Raw genomic sequence first — 21,561 nt, forward strand, 5'->3', positions numbered from 1 at the left:
AATATCTGAGCTGAGTACTGATTTTAACTTAGATGCATTGTTTCATTCACAGCTAATAATGTCTATTGCAGTTAAAATGGGCACATTTAACTTAGCCAGACAGTCTTAAGTCAGGACAAAACTCTAGCAGATATGTAAATAATATTATAACTTCTTAGATATCATTACATTATGACAGAAAAGACTTTCGGGATGTTTCTTGAGATATTCTCAAACATGGATACTATTGTCCAAATCCCTGGCTTTTTCTAGGATCCTGTTGCCATCAAGCGATAGATGTTTTACGGTATTTTTTTTTTTCAGGTAAGTTAGTCTCTCTTAGGAATTCATTAAAATTTATTCTTTTGGATGATGACACTTTCTTTTTTTTTTTAACAAAGATCAAGGTTTGGGTTTTTGTTTGTTTTGTTTTATAGTCACTTTCTAAAAATTACTGTGGATCCCTTCATATTGGCTTATCCAACAGATGAATGACTAGTTCCAGAACATTCATCTAACCACATACCAGATTTGAATCAGAAAAATTATCTTAAAATAATGGGACTTCTGATTTACTCACAAATAGTCAAAACTTTTGAATATGCAAAGCCCCACTATACATGTCCTTGAAACAAAGATTATTTGGATGTTTTGACATATTTTATTTTCAGCAGACCTGGAACAATGGAAATGTTTTTGTTTCTCCCTTTTTCTCATTAATAAATCTACCTTCACAGTGCTCATCCTGTCAGTGAGAATTGTTGTACTTGCAGAAATTTATTTTTATATAGCCTATAAATATTGAGTGAAAGCTGTTAAACTGTGGGAGACAAACTTCATCTGTACCTTTCAAAAGTGGCTGAGGCAGTTTGTAGGAGTGAAATAGCATGCATCAGATCTAAATTTGCTAAACAAAATTAGCTGTGTGCCGTTCTGTCTGTCTTATCTCTTTCTCTGCCCATGGTGTGCTAATTCTGGCCACCAGCAATATATTAAGTACAGAAAAAAATAATAAATGTCCTTTTCATCAGCAGTTGCATAAAATGTTTTGTCTATTATTCTGTCTATCTCAAAGCATTTTATGTTTTCAAACTTCATTCAGCACTTAAAAAAAAGAGAAAGTAAAAAGGCCACTGAAGAATTATATCTGAATACCAATCACTTCAGTTTCCATTAATTCCAAGTACACTTTTAGAGGTTTCGATATATCACCAGGGACAATGGGGCTGCTAAATTTGAAGTTAAAACAACTGGAAAATATTATTAACTCTTTAGCTGATATTTTTACATAGTAAAAATGTGACTTGAAATACTAATCCTTTTATTGTTACTTAAATGTGTTAACATATTAGTAGTTAAAATATTACCAAATATCTGAGCCAAGTACTGATTTTAATTTAGATACATTGTTTCATTCACAGCTAATAATGTCTGTTGCAGTTAAAATGGGCACATTTAACTTAGGCAGGGGGTAAAAGTCAAAGATAGATTTTTAACTGTGCTAAATAACAAATGATTAAAAATTCAATGAGGTATATTTCAAGTGGTAGGGCCTTAGTAATATAGATTTTATATACCAAACTGCCAAGATTCTTTTAAGTCACACCATTATGAACTACAGAACTGCGTAAGAGACAGCATTACATGACCCATTTTTAAAATATGGCATCTAGAAAACAGATATCTGGATTAAGTGTGTTCATATTTAGAGTGGAAGTATTTTGAAAATTATCCCTATAAAGTACATGATTTCATCCAAAGATATACTGAAGTGCTTGACCATATGAATTTACTCTTTATTACAATTTTTTTCTCAAAAAATGAATTCTTCTACATTAACCGTAGATACCAACTGCATGCAGTAGGAAAAATATATATATAAAATGACACCTAAAATTCACCCTAAATGAGAGATAGCATTACTTCTTAAGTTGCATAATCTTCAAACAGACAGAAGCACTATAAAGCTTTTTGTAAAAAGGCTTCAGCTTCAGAAACTTTCTCCTGTATTGGTGCCTCCCAATAAGTTTTAATTTGGTGTTGCCTTTCTCTCAATAAGTTGTACTTTTATTTCTACACTGTTTTTAAAGAGGTTCCCCAAACTGCATAAATGCAGGTCCCCAAATCTTGAACATGGCCCTGCTTTAAAGTTTTTTCGAGAAGACAGGCTTTTATGATGATTTCCTTAACACAATACAATACACAATGCAAAAATAAAATAAAAGCCTCTGGAGAAGACAGTGGCGGAGGAGAAAGGCAGAGTAACCCAACGAGGAACTCCTTAAATGCTAGATTTACTGCCTCGGTCCCCAATGTTTTTGGTACCAGAACCAATTTCGCAGAAGACAGTTTTTTCTTGAACCAGGGGAGCGAAGGATGGTTTCAGGATGATTCAAGTTCATTACATTTATTGCGCCCTTTGTTTCTATTATTATTTCACCAGCTCCACCTCAGATCATCAGGCATTAGATCCCAGAGTTTGGGGACCCCTGATTTACTAGATAAGTTTCTTCAAATGGTTCCAGGGAAAACATAAAGAGCTGTTGACCTGACAGCAGAAGGATTTGGTGGGCTGAGCATCCCTTTCTCTCCCAGTGGGGCAGTTACAGCAGAAGAGCCACGCCTCTGAAAGGATCACCAGCACCAGTGGCTGGGAGAAGACATGGAAGAGGAGGACCAGCAGACGGCAGAGGCAGTTGGTTCAGGACAGGGCAGACAGCTAACTGCAGCGACAGACCCACCAGGCAGCCTCCACCCACACATACTTCTTTATGCCTCTACTTCCTTGTCTATGAAGAAGAAGCAATAATCCCAGACTCAAACTTTCTTCTCAGGGACTCTTAAAGGAAAAACAATCAGAAAAGTTGTAAAAAGAAATTTTCAGACAAAGATAATAAAGTCTCCATACCCAATTTTCTCATGAATAGATTACTCTGCAGACTGTTAGGTCTAATTTTTGATGTTACATTAACTCTTTCGGGCCATTATAAATTAAGGTACACTTAGGGTACCACAGTGACCTAGAAAGGTTGACAGTTTCTTGAAATCTGATAACCTGAGAAGCAATGTCTGGAAGAGCATTTTCTCTGGTAGAATCTGACACTATAAATACTATAATCATTTCACCAATTTTCAGAATGCAGAATGAATCATCTAAGAGAGCAGCTAAGAGAATCCCAGTCACCTCTCAGTTCAGTTATGCTGCAAGTATTTCTTTTATAGGATCCTTTTAAAATGGGAGGCATATGTCTCGCTGTCTATTTAAAGATACTGGGAAATCTTAGTATTAACAAAGTTGTATTATCACATACATCTAGGAATAGAAAGCACCACATTCTGTCTGGAACCCTTTTTTTCATGACATACTTATTAGCATTTCTCCAGAGGCAAATTCCCCCTAAGAGTTTGGGAAAATCACTTAATAACATAATTTTTGTATTGTTTTTCATTGGTCTCATTTGCCCTTGTTTAAAAGAAAGGGGAAATCTAGCATCTTGAGCTTCTTCATCAGTGCCTAATATGGTCTTCCAACACACTGTTAGGTCAATACATGTTTACTGCTTAAACCGATTAAAATTTTTAAATGAGAGATAAGAAACCGCAAAGAAATGGCCACAAAAACATAGGGTACTACAAGAGAGTTACATGTTTAAGAATGGTACTTACATATATTTAACTCACCAAAATAAGACAAAAATACTTTGTACCATATTATGAGCAGTCTCTAAAAATGGGAATGAGGACAAATGATATACTCTTGGAAACACTCCATTGAAAGAAATACCCTAAAAAGCTCAAGAAAGCAACTAAGGAAATTCCCAGGATAAACATTTCTAATATCTATTATTAAGAATTCTATAATTATGTTTTTAGAACAGCTTATTTGTGCATTTATATGGCTTAATTACAAGTAATAACCATCTATGAATGAGCTTAAAATTGTTTTGGCAAACGTATGTTATTCTTTCATTAAAAAAATATTTTTAAAAGAGCTTACCATGTATGTGGCACTGCATTCGTCTCTGCGGGAGATAAAAATGCTTGCTCTTAAAAAGTTATAACTATAGAATGGTTTAAGATTAAATGCAAATAGGTGATACAAATAAGGATTAAAGAGTAGAGTAGTGAATGAAGGCAGACTCAATGAAGAGGTGTGATTTAATGTGGAAATGGAAAGATTCAACAATCTGGACAGGCAGGGACAACCAAGGGAGCCATGAATTCCAGGGAAAAGGGTCAGCCAAAGGAAAGACAGCAAGCAAGGCTTTGGAATACCAACTACGTCAGCCTGGTTCTTAGAATACATCTTAAGAAACTCTTAAGGCTGGATCAAAAAGGAAACTGAAGACTATTTTAACAGGCTTTGAACTCTGCAATGGGAATCCATTGAAGGCTTCTGAATAGTAACTAGGATAATAAAAGTATGGTATTAGAAATGGTCACCTGGTAGTGACAAGAAGGAAGTCTAAAAAAGAGGATCTTTCAACAGCCTGCTCTGAGTTTTATAAGGACTAGATGAGGCCAACAAAAGAATTAGGGATTGGATTTTAATAAGCCGGGTAATCGAAAAAACTTCACTGCTCTAGTTCAAGACAAAATGATCAGACAAAAGGAACTCCTAAAAATGAAACTGTGTATCTAAAAGAATTATTCCTTTTTATTTTTATTTGGTTTTCATGGGTCCCCACAGAAAAAAAACTCATATTCTCGAAGCCTACAAGGAAGAATAGGAAATAATGACAGATAAAATTTTTAGTAAAAGGGGAGTTCGCTTAAAGCAAAATGCCAACCATGACCTCAATTAGGCATTCCCCGCTAGTGATGGGGCCCCATCCTGAAACAGAGGACTGGAGCACCCATTCCTCAATCCTAGACATAGTCATAGAACCTGGAGAATCTGTTGCCATTTTTTCAGTCCTAATCAGCCATGAGATAGCCTCAGCACATCACAGAAGACCAGTAGATGCATCTTTTGAGAGCAGGTTTACAATCCCCATCTACATCCAAAAAGCCTAAAATTTGTATGTCCACCTAGACCATATGCATGTGGGACCAGATGTAAATAAAGGTCAGAATAAGATACGTTAGGTAAAGTTTATTATTTGCAAGTGTGACCTTTCTGGAAAATAAAGGTGTGTTTATTGCTCCCTTCATTTTCTTGTCTTTAAGCACTTTTAGATTGTTTCAAATAAAATAAATATTTTACACATGACAGCATATATATGTCAATGCTACTTTCTCAATTCATCACACCCCCTCCTTCCCCTGCTATGGGAAGCTGCTGTGCTCTATGATGACCTAGAGGGGTGAGCTGGTAAGGGGAAGGGAGGCTCTAGAGAAAGGATATATACATATATACTACTATATATATATGGTAATAATTATGACTAGTTTGTGTTATTGTATGGTAGAAACCAAAACAACACTGTAAAATAATTATCCTCCAATTTCAAAAAAGTTAAAATACAATAAAATATATAGAACATTCACAGAGCCTTGATTCGTATCAGTTTAACTCTCTGAATTGAGAAAGTGAGTCTTGTGTATTCTTATTGGTATTTAGTATACTTCAGAAGGGCTTCCCTGGTAGCTCAGTGGTGGTAAAGAATCTGCCTGCAACGCAGAGGACCCAGGTTCAGTCCCTGGGTGGGAAAGATCCCCTGGAGGAGGGCATGGCAAGCCACTCCAGTACTCTTGCCTGGAGAATTCCAGGGACAGAGGAGGCTGGCAGGCCAGAGGGTTGCAAAGGGTCGGACACAACGGAAGCAACTAAGCAGCAGCAGCATGCTTCAGCAACCCCATGATATTGGAAATAACGTGATTAACAGTAATGATCCTGAACTAGCTCTCAAGAGAGAGGTTTAAATGATATTGCAGAGGAAGTTTCCTGGTGTCTATGTTAATGTTTTTACGGAGGGGGACCCATTTTCATTGCAAATTTCTAACAGACAGCGACTCTTCCCGCCAAAACAGGTTTAAACCTCCCTTCTGTTGCCATGGTCAATGACATGCTGATCATGTCCATGTCCAGAAATCTCTGGCGCTTAAAGGAAGTTAGGGCCGACCAAAGGGAGGTAAGGTTAAATCAACGACTTTCAGAGTCACAAGGCCCAGAGGCAGCATCTTGCGGAAGCCAACTAGAGGGAGGCAAATGCACTATATAGACATAAATTTATAAAGTCTTAGTACTTAAAGTGTGGTTTAGATGCACTTGTGCAAAGAATAACTGTGATCCTAGTAGGGCCTGAAAAAAGACGAGGACCCTATAAGGACAGTGGTTAAGACAGAAAACCTTGCTTCCAAGGATGGGCCAGGATAAGTCTGAAGTATTCCCATGGATTTGCTAGTTAAGGGTCCCCACCAACTAACTGGCCATGAAGAACCCATTGTTTATCCTTTAAAATCAATTTTCTTAAAGCATGCATATTACTTAATACAGAATGAAGAAACAACCATTCTCTATGTATTGGTTATCTTCACAAAGTCACAGGTAAAAGAAACTCTTGAAGGCACTGTTATATATAGATACTAACATAGGCAACTCTCATCTTTTAGGATCAAAATGCTATGTCAAGAATAGACACTACCAGCTAAACATTGTACAGAATCAAGTCATAATAAAGTTGCTTTATTTCTTTCATCTTAATGTGCTGTAAATTACAATGCAATCAATGATTATTCCTAAATATAAATTAAAGATGATGTTCCCCAGTTTTCCCCTTGAAAAGAACTTCACAGTCTGATAATTAGGCCCATGGCTCCAATCCATTTGTTTTCATTCAATCTTGCAAGACTCCTTTAAAATAGCACAACCTTGAATTTATTTATTCTTTTGTCTGCAACTTTTCAAGTACTTCTGTGCTAAAGAAAATGATATTAGTGTTGGAAATTGCCAACTGACTTATACTACCTAATTTCCCTGGGCTCCCAGTTTCCTCACCTAGAAAGTGAAGAGTGGACTAGATGAGTGATTTTGAAACAGTGATTGAATTCTGTAGGCCAGCACAGAATAGTCCCTGCCAGAGTGGGAAAAAAGTAGGGGAGTGCCAAAGGCAGGGGTCACAAAGCTGGCTTCTCAATGAAGCTTTAACAAAAGACATCTCCTTTTACCCTTTACCTGTTATCAATACCAGGGCTATACACATGAGTTCACATGAAAGAAAAAAAAAAAAAGAGGTTCCTTTTAAAAATAATTAAAAACCAATGGTTTTCTTTTGTCTAAAAAGTCTAAACATCCTTTTTTTGTCTAACTGAATCATTAAAAAAAAATCAAGACGTTAATTGTTTAAGTATCACTTTCAGCTATACTGATGGAAATGAAAAAACTGAGACCTAAAGCAAGAAGTCTAAGCTAAAATCACACAGAAAATGACTGTATGACCAGAATCCGATTCTCCTAACTTCTCTTCTGCTGCTTTACGCTGTAACATCCCACAACAGCAGGGCTGCTGCCATACTACTCATAGCTCAGGCAAGCACTATTCCCATTAAATTCTATGCGGCTGCTGCCCCCTGGAGTTGTGCCAAGCAACAGGCCTGCAAAGCAATCACATATTTAAAATGAAAACAATTATAAAACAATTACAACATGCTCAAAAAAGCACTTTAGAATTAAGCCCCCAAATATCCATATATTTTGTCTCTATGTTATAAAAGTGAGACAGTTCTCTTCCCTCTTGAAAAATTAGTACAAACACAAAGCACCAGTTGAAGTGTCGAATATTAAAACAAGAAAGGGGCTTTAAAGCTTTGATTAAAGCACTGGGAAAATAGGTCAATTTCTTTAATAACATGTCAGAATTATCAACAACTCAGAAAAAGCCAAATAAGACGAAATCTAAAGAGACCATAGACCAGTTCTTAAAAGTAGAGTTTTGGGGGAAATGGCCTTCATATATACATTCTTCAAACTTAATAATCTCTTTATTTCATTTAGATAGGTGCTCTTCTAACAGTGCTGGTCTTTTAGAAAGTTTACATTATGTTTATTAACATGTGTTCATGTTTTAAGTATATCAATTTAACTCATTATTGCTATGTATCTCAATATCACAGGATTTTAAAGCCATTTTTTCAGAAAACTGCTATACAATGGAGAAATAGAGAACACATGCATTTTACCCTCAGGCATGCAAGCCAAGTCACAAAGACGAGAAGTGAATTGCTCAAGGTATTAAAAATAATTTGGAGGAGGAACGATGTCCCTATAATATAGAAATCCCTATTTGAACCACCTGGCTATGTCCTGTGTCAAACTTAACTACACTATAGATAGGTAAAATCTCCTTCAAATTATGTAGGAAAACTATAGTTTCAGGAAGCTCTGGTCTAAGCTCTTTTTTATTTAAAAAGGAAAGGAAAGAAGGAAAATTGAAGGATTACTTGTCATTATAAACTGCAAATTTCAGTCAGTAGGAATACTAGCTAGCATGAAAAGTAAGATTTTACTTTAACTGCCTAATATTTAGAATAATTCAGAAAATGAATATTAGATAAAGATGCAACATAGCTCCATATGGTCAAATGCAATATAGTAGAACATTTCTTAAATGATATAACCTAGAGAAAAGTTTATACTTTTGATTTAAATTCTGCCCTGTGTCCTTACTCAGTAGATCACTGTCAAAGATAACAGCGGAATATGCTTGACAATTAATTTCTGTAGAACAGCTATAGTTTTAAACAGCCATAAGCTAATTTCAATGTAAAGATTAACATCTCTCTCTATAAAGCAGTATCTCTCAAAGGGGTAAAATCGACTGTGATTTCAAGTGCCAACAAGTTTGCAAGTAACAGAGTTTTTTTGATCATTTGCTTTATGTTACAGGCACTTAAAATTTACTCATGGATATCCAACAGCAGCAGGACACTGTCAAATAAAGCAAAAACGTATTCTTGCTTTTAATATATACTAACTTTTCTTAACAACTGGATTGAAGTAATACAAAAAATGACACCACTTTAAAACACAGCAATGTTTAAGGTGCACTAAGTCATTTTCTAAAATGTGTGCCTTACATAGTCATTAATCTCAAGGTGGCTCTAATCACCGGGCTTCAGAGAATATTCAGATACAGCACATTGCCTTGCATCCCTAGCATTTTTGAAGCGGCAGTAGTCTAACTTCTATGGTCAAGAGGGGGAAAAGAGGGAGAGAGAAGGGAAAAAAGGGACTTCTCTGTAGAAAAATTTGGCCTTGGAGTCAGGGTTTTTGAGATGTGCTAGTGAGCTCGGATCGATGCCTTTTTATTTTCTTTCAAGAATAAATCTGAGCAATGGAATGGCTTGCGATTGTCCAGCCAACCAGCCATATCAGATTTATCAGAAAGAAAGAATGAAAACTGGCTCAGAGGACTCCTGCAGTGGCTGAGTAGCAGGTTGCTGGGAAAGACATGCACAAAAAGAATACCCTTAGTGATGATGGGGAAAATATATATTCATATGTGTAAACTCAATAAATAATAAGATGTAAAAAAAGAACCTATAGCAATGGAAAGGGTGAATGCATAAGACAGATGATAAATAGCACTTCTATTTAAGAACCAAAGGGATGAAAGCTCATGAATACTAAATATTTGAATCTACTTTAAGAAGAAAATATGGTTTTTCCTGAAATGAATGCAAACTCTAAAAATCAGTCAATGCAAACTTAAGTGTGTTCAGGCTAGAACAAAAAATACATAAATCTTCCATGAAGTGCATGCCCTGGTAAATATTCTAATGCAATTTCTTAATTAAGACACATATTCAGTGACTAAATGAAAATTATACATATAAAGGAGCAAGTACCTTGATTTCAAAAAATTTGACTTTCTATGCATGTATGAAAAAAATAAAAGGAGTTTGGTTTAAGGAAAAAATAATCAGAAATCAAAGAATCATGACACAATTTTACCATCCAATTTTACCATATCAGTCCACATTATAGTATTTTCAAGTGATTTGCAGTCACAATAAAAGGTATACATTTATTTGGAAGCATCTTGAAGAAAAAAAAATACCTTACTTTAAAAAGGCTCCTTTTACATATATATGAATTTCAAAAATTGAAAGAAAAGAAAAAGCAGAAACTGTACTCATGGGTGTGTTTACAATAAATACATGCAGGGAGAGAACTGATTTTTTTTAATTATATTGAACATCTTTTCATCATTTAACTAAGTTTTATTCACCTTTTTCTTCTCAAATGTTTAAAAATTTGATTCTGGAGATATATCTCAAGGATGGAGGAAAAATACATGCTCTTTTATAGAATGAAAAGCAGGACTAAGTTACTTGCAAATAAAAAATAGGGGCTGAACTTGTTCATCACATATCTATTAAGGTACGTAAGACCACCACCTCAGTACCACTACACATATATACATATATATTTCAACACAAAGGTGATACTGATCATTTTTCCATCATGGCGGGAAGACTGAAATTTTGGAATTCTTTTTAGAGATAAAGGTTTTATAACAGCCAAATAAAGGGCTCTTGGCTATAATATTTTTCGATAAAATAAATCACTCGAAATGAGACGAAGTCTTTCAGAATACTAAAAAACAAAACAAACAAAAAATCTTCTCTAACGCTGATTTTTCCCCCCCAAGGAAGAGAAAAATAAGAACATGCCCTCTTCAGATACAACTATTTTATATCTTAGATCTACACAACAGAACCCTGCTCATCTCGTATTTTTATTCTGTTCACATAGAGCAGTAAATAAGGTGCATTCCTTCTGCTTCTTAAGAAATTAGCATTTCAAAAATATGCCACTTTCCCCCGAACTCCAAGCGTGTCTAATAATGCGAGAAGCAGATTGTCTTCCCTCGTTTCCTTAATTTGTTTCATCTAAAAGCAATTCACTCAACATCTTGTCGCCCTCTGGCAGCTTAGTTTACTTATCCGCACTTAATTTCTCATTTGGACCAAAACAAACTCCTCCAAACTGCTACTGACGGCTAACCGCGAGAGGGGAGACACGCAATATGTATTTACTTGGGAACATACAGCCATACATCCACAGCCACAAACACACAGAGCCTCACTCATACCCTAGAATGTAACTTGGTTTTATAAAAGCACCACATTAAAACCAGCCAAACTTTTCCTGTCAGGTGCGGCAGGGTGGGGGTGGGGAAGACTGGGGGGAGGGGGGGGGGAAGGTGTCCTGGAGGCATTTACAGTTTCCAGTGGATCACCTTAGCCTGCGTGTTAAAATTATACCAGGGAGGCAACCGGGAGCTTTTCTTTGTGCGGCCCTTTCATCTAGATCACTTTGTGTTTGGAACAAGTGAGGCTCGCCTTTGTGCCCCCAGAATTTCAAGTACAGAGTCACACTCGGAACAACAATGGCACGCTAATCCTCGCGCTCTAACTGGGCTCACTTGTGTGGGTCTGACAATTCACGGGGGGAAAGCGAGAAGAGACCAGCGAGGGTGCGAGTCGGTGTCGCCAGAGACGAGGAAGAGGACAGCTGCAGAACTAATTTGGATTACATTCCTTGCAGAAATTCTGAAAAGGGCTTTTCGGCATAGCTCAAGCCCGAGCCGCACAGTTAATACCCAATCGCTGCGGACTCGCAGCCGGGTCCCCCAGCGGCAGAGATTGCACCAGACAGCCCCCCAGTAGGTCGCCCGGTGGAAATTCCTCTCGGCTAAGCCTGCGTGTCAGTCGCAACTGCTTCTGAATGGTTCAATGTGCATAATCAACCCATTGAGGGGAAATATGAAGGGACGCGGAGTGGGGAGGGAGATAAAAAGGGATGTATCTAAGAGGCCGCTTGGAATCTCAAGTCGGTGTTGGTGTAATTCCGGAGGTGGCTGGAGCCCGGGACCTGGTATGCATGAAGAATTTCGGAGTAATTGGGAGGGTGCAAACGGCCAGAACAAACGGCGCACATTGTGCCATTCGAAGGTCATTTTGAAAGGCTCGAGGATTGTAACTTGTTATTTACTAGGCGAGGGGGGAGCGGGGGGAGGCGGCGGCGGCGGGGGCGGAGCGGGAAAACTCCAGCGCGCTGTTTTCTTGGTGAGGTCAGAAGGACACGCTCCGAGGGCCTGAAACTCTCCCTCTCGCCACTCCCCGGGGGCTTTATCTTCTCAAGGTGCCTCCCACGCCCTCGCGACCAGCCCCGTATGGTTCCGGACATCTCCCCGGCTCTCCAAAAGGCCCCCCTTGGCCACGTCAGTCCCCGGTTTTCCTGGCCCTTTCTTTCCTGTCCCACTTTCATCCTCAGGAAACTCAAGTGTCAGAAACTTTGAGCTCCCTGGGCCCGCAGGGGCTGTCATCCACCCTGCGGGCCCCGCCGCGCCTCCTCCCCGGGGGTCAGTTCGCCTCCTGCCCCGCGGGGTCCCGGGGCGCGAGCTCCCCGGGCAGCAGTGGTAGCGCACCCAGTGCCGCAGCACCCGCCTTGGGTTCTATCAATTCGCCTGACGGGTTGGCTCGGCAGCCGCGCCCGGCAGTAAACAGAAGTTGGAGGGACTCCGGCCAATAGCAAGTTGAACTACAGGAAGAACTCTTCCTGAAGCCAAACACAGAAACCGACGGGAAGGCCGGGCTCCCGGCTTAAGTCAGTCAGGCCATTAAAAAAAAAAAAAAAAAAAAAAGGTCAAGCAAGCCAGCCAGCCCCCCTTAGTCCGCGGGGCGAGGGCTGGGGACGCCAGCGGAGGCCTTGCGTTCCCGGGCCCCCCGGCCGAGGCGTGTCCTCCCGCCGTGCTCCAGCTCCCAGGCTGGGCTCGAGTCGGGTCTGACCCCGCAGGCTCGGACGGCCAGGGACGCAGCGGCCGCGGGCAGCGCACACAGGTGCAAAGCCGGCTCTCGGAGCTCCTCTCCCCACTGCCCTCCCGCTCCCCGGAGCCCAGCTGCCACGGCCCCGGGATCCCAATCCTGCCTCGGAGCCCCGGCAGGGCAACGCTTCTCCGAGGCTTCTTCCCTCGCGGGCGGGGGCGGGGGGTAGGCAGACGCTGCAAGGAGCGTCTCCTCTGACTCCGGCTTTGGGTCTCCCACGTCCCGCACAACAGGCGCTACCAGAAGGGATCCGGCTTAGAGAGGCTCGAAGAAAACGCGCGAGAAATAAACAAGGGGAGAGAGAAAGAAAAGGGACGGAGAAAGGGGCGCAGAGTGGTTTTTCACGAGAAACACATGCCCACGCAGAGGGTAAGTTTGGGATAGAAAGAGGGGCGAACGAAAAACACAAGGAAGAGGCGCGGGTGACGTGGTCCCTCCACGCCCGAGAGCGAGAGGGTCTCTGGTTGGGCTAAGGGCGCAGGGGGCGAGGAGCCACCCGGCGCCGCTCGGCCGGCAGCAGCAGGTTCAACCCTGGGAGCGCGAGAAGGACCGCGACCCACCTGACTGAGAAGAGCTGGGCTGGACGGTCCCCGCCGCCACGAGAAGGCTCACCCAGACCCACAGTCCTGTCGCCAGCTTCATTTTTTGGAAGTCTCAGATCCAGTGCTGACAATTACATGTCCAAATGGCATAATCCCCTTTCGGGCACGCGGAGGAGATCCCTCGGCCGGGCGCGCGTGGGGGCTCGAGGGGCACTGGCGCGCGCGGTGCACCAGCTCCGAGCGCGGGCGACCGAGTCCGCGTCCGCGGGTCTAGGGCCCGGACCCGGAGGACCGGGAGAGGGTGCGCGGGAGGGCGCGCGCGGGTGGGAGTGTACTGGAGGGTGTGCGGCGGCGCTCCGGGCCGGACCGGGCAGCTACGTCCCCGTGTGAGCCTCCGTTTTCTCGCTCCCTCCTCACTTTCTCGCTCTCTCTCCCTGGTTGGCCAACAATAAAAAGAAAGGGTTCGGAAGAGGGTTTCCAAAAAAAAAAAAAGTTGATTGCAAACAGGCGGTAGGTTTCCGGCCTCTCCCCCCAGCCCGACTCTGTTCGACTCCCTTTTCAGTTTCCTTGCACCTCCAGTCCAAATTGGGAGGAAAGGGGCGGGAGGGGGAAGCTTCTCGCTTCACCCCCAATCCTGTCCTTTTTTTTTTTTTTTTGCTGTCAGCTTTCTTCACACTTGTCCGGCGGCTGCGGTAATTAAAGCTCCGAGCGTCATTTCCAACGCTCCGCGGTCTCCAGCTGCAGCCCCACCGAGAAATTAATAAGACTCCGTCCGGGAGGAAAAAAAAAAAGGTTGGGGGCGAGCGGGCGGTGGGTAAAACAACCCTCCACGCAGCCAGGCTGGCTCTGCTCAGCCGCGCAAACCCCGCCCCCGCTCTGACCCAACTAGCCACGCCTTCCCCCCCAAAGGGAAATCTTATTGGTTCAGCCACTCCCCAAAATCGTGGGCCTCAGGAGTTGGGAAAACACCTGTCAGGGAGCTGGGAGCCTAGCGGTGGGGGCGGGGGGAGCTGAATTTAAAGGGCTCACCGGAGGCCACAAACTGAATCAGAGACCACCCCCCCCCACCCCCAGACACACGGCGGACAGCTGGCCCGGAAAGCGTGGAGACCACCTGAGAGATGCTTTACAAAAAAGATTTTTTTTTTAGCCAGAAAGTCACCATTTACTCCACACTCCACGGTGCTCATCCACAGACTGGACCTGCCCTAGAAACAGAAGAAAAGAATACGCTGCTTCAATTGTATTAGGCTACCTCGCTTCCTACTTCCTCGTGCTTCACATTCAGACAGTAGTTCAAAAGCTGGTTCAGTAATTGTTAACATCTGCGGAGTAGGTAGTCCTGGGAACCTAAGCACTCCTCTTTCTTCAGTCTGTATAACTAACTATACAACCTCTCCCATCATTCCCACGCTCGCAAATTGATCAAACTAGACTTTCACTTTTGTAGAGCTGCATCCTTAGATTTTTTAGACTTTATGGGGTCACTTCATCTTTTCCTTGGACTCTAGAACAACTTGGTTTTAGGTTCATTCTCATTAAGCCGATTCTAGTCCAAAGCCACCAATTTGGTTCTAAATGGCTAGAAATTGATGCAGGGCTGAGCTGATCAGTCTGAAATAACTTAAGGCAAATGATAGGATATAACCAACCTTAAATAATTAGGTTTATCCTACAGTGGGTCCTGCTTTAGTCCTCTTCCATGTTCATACGACCTCCAGAAGTCATTGCTAGCCATAGGAGTTTCTGAACTCTTCTTAGTCTGAAACATATGGGATTGGATTATATCAGTGCACATATCCCTTGCTTTTTACAACTCTGAAACTGTACCCAGGACAAAGGCCAGAACCTCCTGAGGGCAGGGGATTATTGGTTTGCTATTTGCACAGGCGTTCTATGAATGATTTTCCCTTTTCAGCTTCTCTAGAAGCAGCAACTACATAAAAGTATCAGGGGAGCTTAAAAATTAAGTCACCCTGCCTCCTCGCTCATCATTTGAGACCTTCCTATTCCTCCCCCACGTCTTTTATCTATAGTTGTGTCCCTTAAGAATTTGCGTGGAGTTGGAACAGAGTGAAACAGCAGCTTCTTCCCAGAGGCCTCAGCCTTCCCTTTCTTAGGTCCACAGCAAGTAAGAGGAACAGAGAGGAGGCCAAACAAGCTGAGCATGCAGCTTTATCCAGAAGTAGCACAGGGCCAGGAGAAACTAAGCCTTGAGCAGGTGATGGTGACTTGGCCAGTGGTACTGACTGCAGCAGAAGTGTTCACACTGCTCTTTGGGATTATCTTTGCTGTTTTTCTCACCGTCTTCCCTTTTTCTTTTCTTTCATTCAATCTCTTTCCACTCCCCTTTCCCCCAATCCCCTGGTATTTCTTAGGATGACTCTCAAACACCTCTCTTCCATGAAAACTACTTCTTTTAAAAATTTCCACCTCTCCCCAGAAATGCAACTTAAGTGATTTTTTTTAAGTATTGCTTTTAGAAAAACTTAAATTTATGTATTGAAAAAGTCTTCTTTCTGACAACAATTACTTTGAAAGAAATGAAGAAATAAATAGTGTATTTTAGCTTAAATTGAGGGAAAAATTAAATACTCTGGATTTTTTTTTTCTACTTGAGTCCATTGTAATAATTTTTACTCTCCATCAATTTGATAGTTCTGTTGGGGCAGGAACTCTCCTATATACTTTGGTTTCAATCATGTATCTAAAGTAATTCTTGGTAAAAGAGGTATTTCAGTTAATATTCATTGGTTTTAAAAAATTGGTCTTACATATATTTTGGATGGTAGACAAACTATACAAGATACCCACCAATTACATTAGACTTGACACACCTGTGATTGGCCTTTAATCCTCAAGTTGTTCAGGCTTAATCCCATTTTCCTGGTTCTAACCTACTGATTGATACCTGGCCAAAGTTGTGTATCTGACCACTAGCCTATGGAATGAATTTGCATGAAAGCCCTACTCAAAAAGAGCATCATATTCAACGGTGACTGGTCTATCCTGAGTCGACCTCTTTCTTTCACTTCATTTCCTCCATTAGTGGTAGAATTCAAGGAGAATTTTGACATCATGAGTGGCAGAATACTACTGGTAGGAGAAAGAAACACACTGATCTCAGAGTTCACTGTATTTGGGACAAATACCAAGTAAGAAAAAGAACAAGAACCTATCATGAATCATTAGTCTTCTCCTGAACATTTAGAAATAAATACAGAATTCTAATTTCCCTCCCTGGCCAGCATCATCTCACTCAATATGTTTCTAAGTTATCTGGTGATCATAAACAACTCACTTCACAGACCTGAGCCCTTGGCCTCATCGTTAAAGAAAGGGATGGTTATGTCCCAAATCTAAGACTATGAATCTATGATTTACTGATCACTCACTAAGTACAAGTCACAATTTCCACAGATTTCATTTACTTCTTATATTCTTTCCCTTTTATCCACTCACTCCTACATACTACTTCATCTGGGGCACCAACACAGCCACATATTAAACGGCCTTAGGAAAATATCCAAATAACCTTCACAATATTACTGTGAGCTACTCAAAACTCTGGATCTTTTCTATTCGAATAGCCAAGAAATTCTGGTAGATACAAATACCAATCAAGTTCAGTATTATGATAATCAATCAGATGACGGATACAGTGTTTTTGCCTCTGGTTGGCTGCTTTTTATTAACTAGCACTTGGAATAACATCGTTGCTCTTAACCCAAGAGTTTTGAAATTCTCTAATACTTTGGTGATGTTCAATGTCTCAAAGCATAAAAACAAAATTTAAAATTTCAAACATTAAAAAAATTCATAAATATACATTAAAGAAATGTTTTTGTTACTTTAGTTAATTTAATATTCAAAGAGGACTTCCCGGGAATATTTTGGGTTTGGTTAATGTTTTCGTTTATGTGCATGATTAAGCCTTAATTAATGACACCACCCTTATGGCAGAAAGTGAAGAGGACCTGAAGATCCTCTTAATGAAAATGAAAGAAGAGAGTGAAAAAAAATTGCCTTAAAACTCAACATTCAAAAAACTAAGATCATGGCATCAGTCCCATCACCTCATGGCAAACAGAGGGGGAAACAATGGAAACAGTGACAGACTTTATTTTCTTGGGCTCCAAAATCACTGCAGATGGTGACTTCAGCCATGAAATTAAAAGACACTTGCTTCTTGGAAGAAAAGCTATGACCAACCTACATGGCATATTAAAAAGCAGACACGTTACTTTGTTGACAAAGGTCCGTCTAGCCAAAGCTTTGATTTTTCCAGTAGTCATGTATGGATGTGAGAGTTGGACCATAAAGAAAGCTGAATGAGGAAGAATTGATGCTTTTGAACTGAGGTGTTGGAGAAGACTCTTGAGAGTCCGTTGGACTGCAAAGAGATCCAACCAGTCAATCCTAAAGAAATCAGCCCTGTATATCCATTGGAAGGACTGATGCAGAAGCTGAAACTCCAATCCTTTGGCCACCCGATGGGAGGAACTGACTTATTGGATAAGACACTTATGCTGGGAAAGATTGAAGGTGGGAGGAGAAGGGGACGACAGAGGGTAAGATGGTGGATGGCATCACCAACTCAATGGACATGAGTTTGAGCAAGCTCTGGGAGCTGGTGATGGACAGGGAAGACTGGCGTGCTGCAGTCCATGGGGTTGCAAAGAGTCAGTCACGACTGAACAACTGAACTGAAGCTGTAATTTTTCAAGTGCTAAGGAGGAGTGACTGAATGTAAATAAATCATATCTGTGTTGCTTTCATATCCATTCATCAGTGTCTGTCCAAGTCCTTACAGACATTTTTTGTTTGTGGTTGAAACTGCAAAATAATTTCAACCTGGTGGACAGAGTAGTCTTTGCAAAGAAGTTATGCAAAAATGATCTCCCTGGTAAGGCCTTTTCCTGTTGTGTTTCTTCTGCTTTATGTATTTTCTTCATCTAAGTCCTTTGCCCCACACAGCTTTTTCTACTGCCGTATAACTTTAAAAAACAAAGCAAACCTTTAATAACTTTTGCCAATTGAAATCTAAGAGGAAAAGGGATAGTTCTGTTTTTGCATGTCCATTTATTTATAAATTTATTAACTTAGGTTACTTATCAAGGCTATGACTCTACCTAGCCTGAAATCTGAATCAAGATAAAGTCTGTTATTTTTTCAGGTAGCTTCTTATGCTGCATTTCCTTCCTTCTGTATTCTTAACTTAGCAAAGAGCTTGATCATGTTTAGGTTAAAGAAGATTTCTCAAAAGAATCTAATGTTACATTTGCCATACACACACAAATGGATATTATTCTGACCAAGATCACAAAGAGTTCTTAGAATTTTTCTTGAACACCTGCCAAATAGTCAACTGAAGTCATAATTTAGAAACCATGTATTTTCTTCTCAGGTTTGTATAGGGATGCATGAATCTTCAAAGCTTCAGCAAAAAGGTTCTACTAGTTTAGAAAGTGTGCTAAGCTTATAGAGGCTTCTTCTCTCAACACAATAATACCCTGTACCTCCTTGCCTGATCAGTTACCTCTCAGTATGTCCAGTTTCCATTTCCTTTTTTTAATTCTTTAATTCTCTTGGTACTCTACCCTTTCCCAGTCTCTCCTTACCTCTGAAAATCTGTTAGGAGGCCCAAGACATCTGGTAGTTTCTCTTCTTGGTCCTGACTCCTAATGTATCATAATTTTCTACATTCCCAGGTTATTTAACACTGAAGATATACCATGTTTCAAAACATTTAATGCTACAACTCACCAGTAGTGGCTTCCCAAGTGGCACTAGTGGTAAAGAACTACCTGCCAATGCAGGAGACATTAGAAACCAGGTTCGATCCCTGGGTTGGGAAGATCCCCTGGAGAAGGGCATGGCAACTCACTCCAGTATGTTTGCCTGGAAAATCCCCATGGATAGAGTAGCCTGTCAGGCTACAGTCTGTAGGGTTGCAAAGAGCCCAACAAAACTGAAGTGACTTAGCACGTATGTGGTAGAGAAGCTATCAGAATGATTGAATCTCACAAATCAGTAGCAAAAAAAAAAAAAAAAAAATTACAATAAAGAAATGGCAGGGAATTTCCTAGCATTCCAGTGGATAGAACTTGGTATTTTCACTGCCGGGGCCTGGGTTCAATCCCCGGTTGGGGAAATAACATCCAACATCCTGCATGCTATAGCCAAAAAAAAAAAAAGGAAAAGATCAAAAGCTAGACTTTTCATTAGGTTTGATGACAAGGAAGAAAGTACTAATGAAAGGATGTGTGGTGATATTTACGTATTTTCTACAGAAGGATAGTTACTAATTTATCACCATATTGATCAATCTACAAATGTTTTCCCTTTTGACTTGCCATTAAGGTCCATGAAGACTCTAGGAAAAAAAATACTGGTTGAAATATCTTTACTTCTGAAGTCTTAGATTTTCATTTAAGAAATCCAATCATGAGCATAGCTTGATTCTCAACCACCTTTGAAAATTTAAACTGCTGATACAACAAATATCTTTGTGCTACTTGATCAAAGCAGTATGGCTTAAGAAAGATACAAATATTTTAAAAGCTGATAATATATAACTCAGTGCAAAATATCAGTATTCAATTAAGCTCTATTTAGATGGGGAAAGGTCTAGCTGAATAATATTTCAAATCTGAAGTAAGAACGTCTACATTTACTAAAATAATCTTAGTAAGGAAAAATATAAAGCAATATAAAGTTAGAGAAATATTTTCTGTTCAATGCAACTTTTACCTAAGTATAATTGGGAACATGGATTTTCCAGTAGGCATATATGGATGTGAGAATTGCACTACAAAGAAAGCTGAGTGCCGAAGAATTGATGCTTTTGAAATGTGGTGTTGGAGAAGACTCCTGAGAGTCCTTTGGACACCAAAGAGATCCAACCAGTTCCTTTGGCCACCTGATGCAAAGAACTGACTCATTGGAAAATACCCTGATGCTGGGAAAGATTGAAGGCAGGAGGAGAAAGGGACGACTCCAGTATTCTTGCCTGGAGAATCCCATGGACAGAGGAGTCTGGCGAGCTACTGTCCATGGGATCACAAAGAGTCAGACATAATTGCACAACTAACACACACATATATATATATAATAGTTATCTTAGCTACTACATACATACTGACTCCACATTCTTTCTATGTAGCTATAGGGTAAACATTGATAGAGAGAGAAAAATGTTCTTTGTCTAATCAAACACTGGAAGAAAATAAAACAACTGTAATAATTTATTGTCATCTATTAGAGTGAAAGGGTAGGAGAGGTCTGCTTCTTGCAACTTAATTTGACTTTGTTAAATGAATACTTTGAGACAAATGGAATTACTAGTCATCTTAGTGCATCTACTTATCACTCCATTTAGGAATTCCACAACCCACTAGGTTGGGCTTCCCTAGGGCTCAGACAGTAAAGAACCTGCCTGCATTGCGGGAGCCCTGGGTTCGATTCCTGGGTTGGGAAAATCCCCTGGAGGAAGGCATGGCACCCCACTCCATTATTCTTGCCTGGAGAATCCCAAGGACAGAGGAACCTGGTAGGCTACAGTTCATGGGGTCACAAAGAGTCGGACATGACTGAGCAGCTGAGCACACACACACAGCCCTCTGGAGATGTAATGCATTATGCTAAAGATATAACGGTTATTGTAGATGTTGTCTATCTCGCTAATATTTCTCTTCAGAATACTGTTCTGCATGCTGCCATCATGTTCTTTGAATCATAATCCTCACAAAATATTACTTAAGCAGCATGAATTAGTGGTAATATTTGCCACAAAATCAAAACCTAATTTTCATTTTGTCTTAACATGATTACATTTAAGTATATATAATCTTATTTTCTAGTATTGCTGTGAAATGAATCCATGTTAGTCACTTACATATATTTACATATATGTATACACAGATGGAGAAGGCGATGGCACCCCACTCCAGTGCTCTTGCCTGGAAAATCCCATGGATGGAGGAGCCTGGTGGGCTGCAGTCCATGGGGTCGCTGAGGGTCAGACACGACTGAGCGACTTCACTTTCCCTTTTCACTTTCATGCATTGGAGAAGGAAATGGCAACCCACTCCAGTGTTCTTGCCTGGAGAATCCCAGGGACGCGGGGGTTGGGGGGCGGGGCCTGGTGGGCTGCCGTCTATGGGGTCGCACAGAGTCGGACACGACTGAAGTGACTTAGCAGTAGCAGTAGCAGTATACACATATATCCATTACCTCACCCCAATTTTTGCAATAAATGAAAAGA

The 21,561-nt window shown here is 40.7% G+C and overlaps 1 protein-coding gene across 3 annotated transcripts in view; it reads right to left on the reverse strand.

Moving 5' to 3' along the window:
* The window catches only part of ERBB4 (erb-b2 receptor tyrosine kinase 4), a 1,296,210-nt gene extending 1,282,063 nt beyond the window's left edge, over positions 1-14,147 (reverse strand). For all 3 annotated transcript variants that reach the window (XM_060410398.1, XM_042244993.2, XM_060410397.1), the window contains exon 1: positions 13,314-14,147. In XM_060410398.1, the coding sequence (XP_060266381.1) occupies positions 13,314-13,395 (82 nt within the window). In that variant the 5' untranslated portion in view covers positions 13,396-14,147. The remainder of the gene's footprint in view (positions 1-13,313) is intronic.
* Between the last annotated feature and the right edge of the window lie 7,414 nt (positions 14,148-21,561).

This window comes from Ovis aries, chromosome 2 (assembly GCF_016772045.2).
Source record: "Ovis aries strain OAR_USU_Benz2616 breed Rambouillet chromosome 2, ARS-UI_Ramb_v3.0, whole genome shotgun sequence".
Taxonomy (NCBI): domain Eukaryota; kingdom Metazoa; phylum Chordata; class Mammalia; order Artiodactyla; family Bovidae; genus Ovis; species Ovis aries.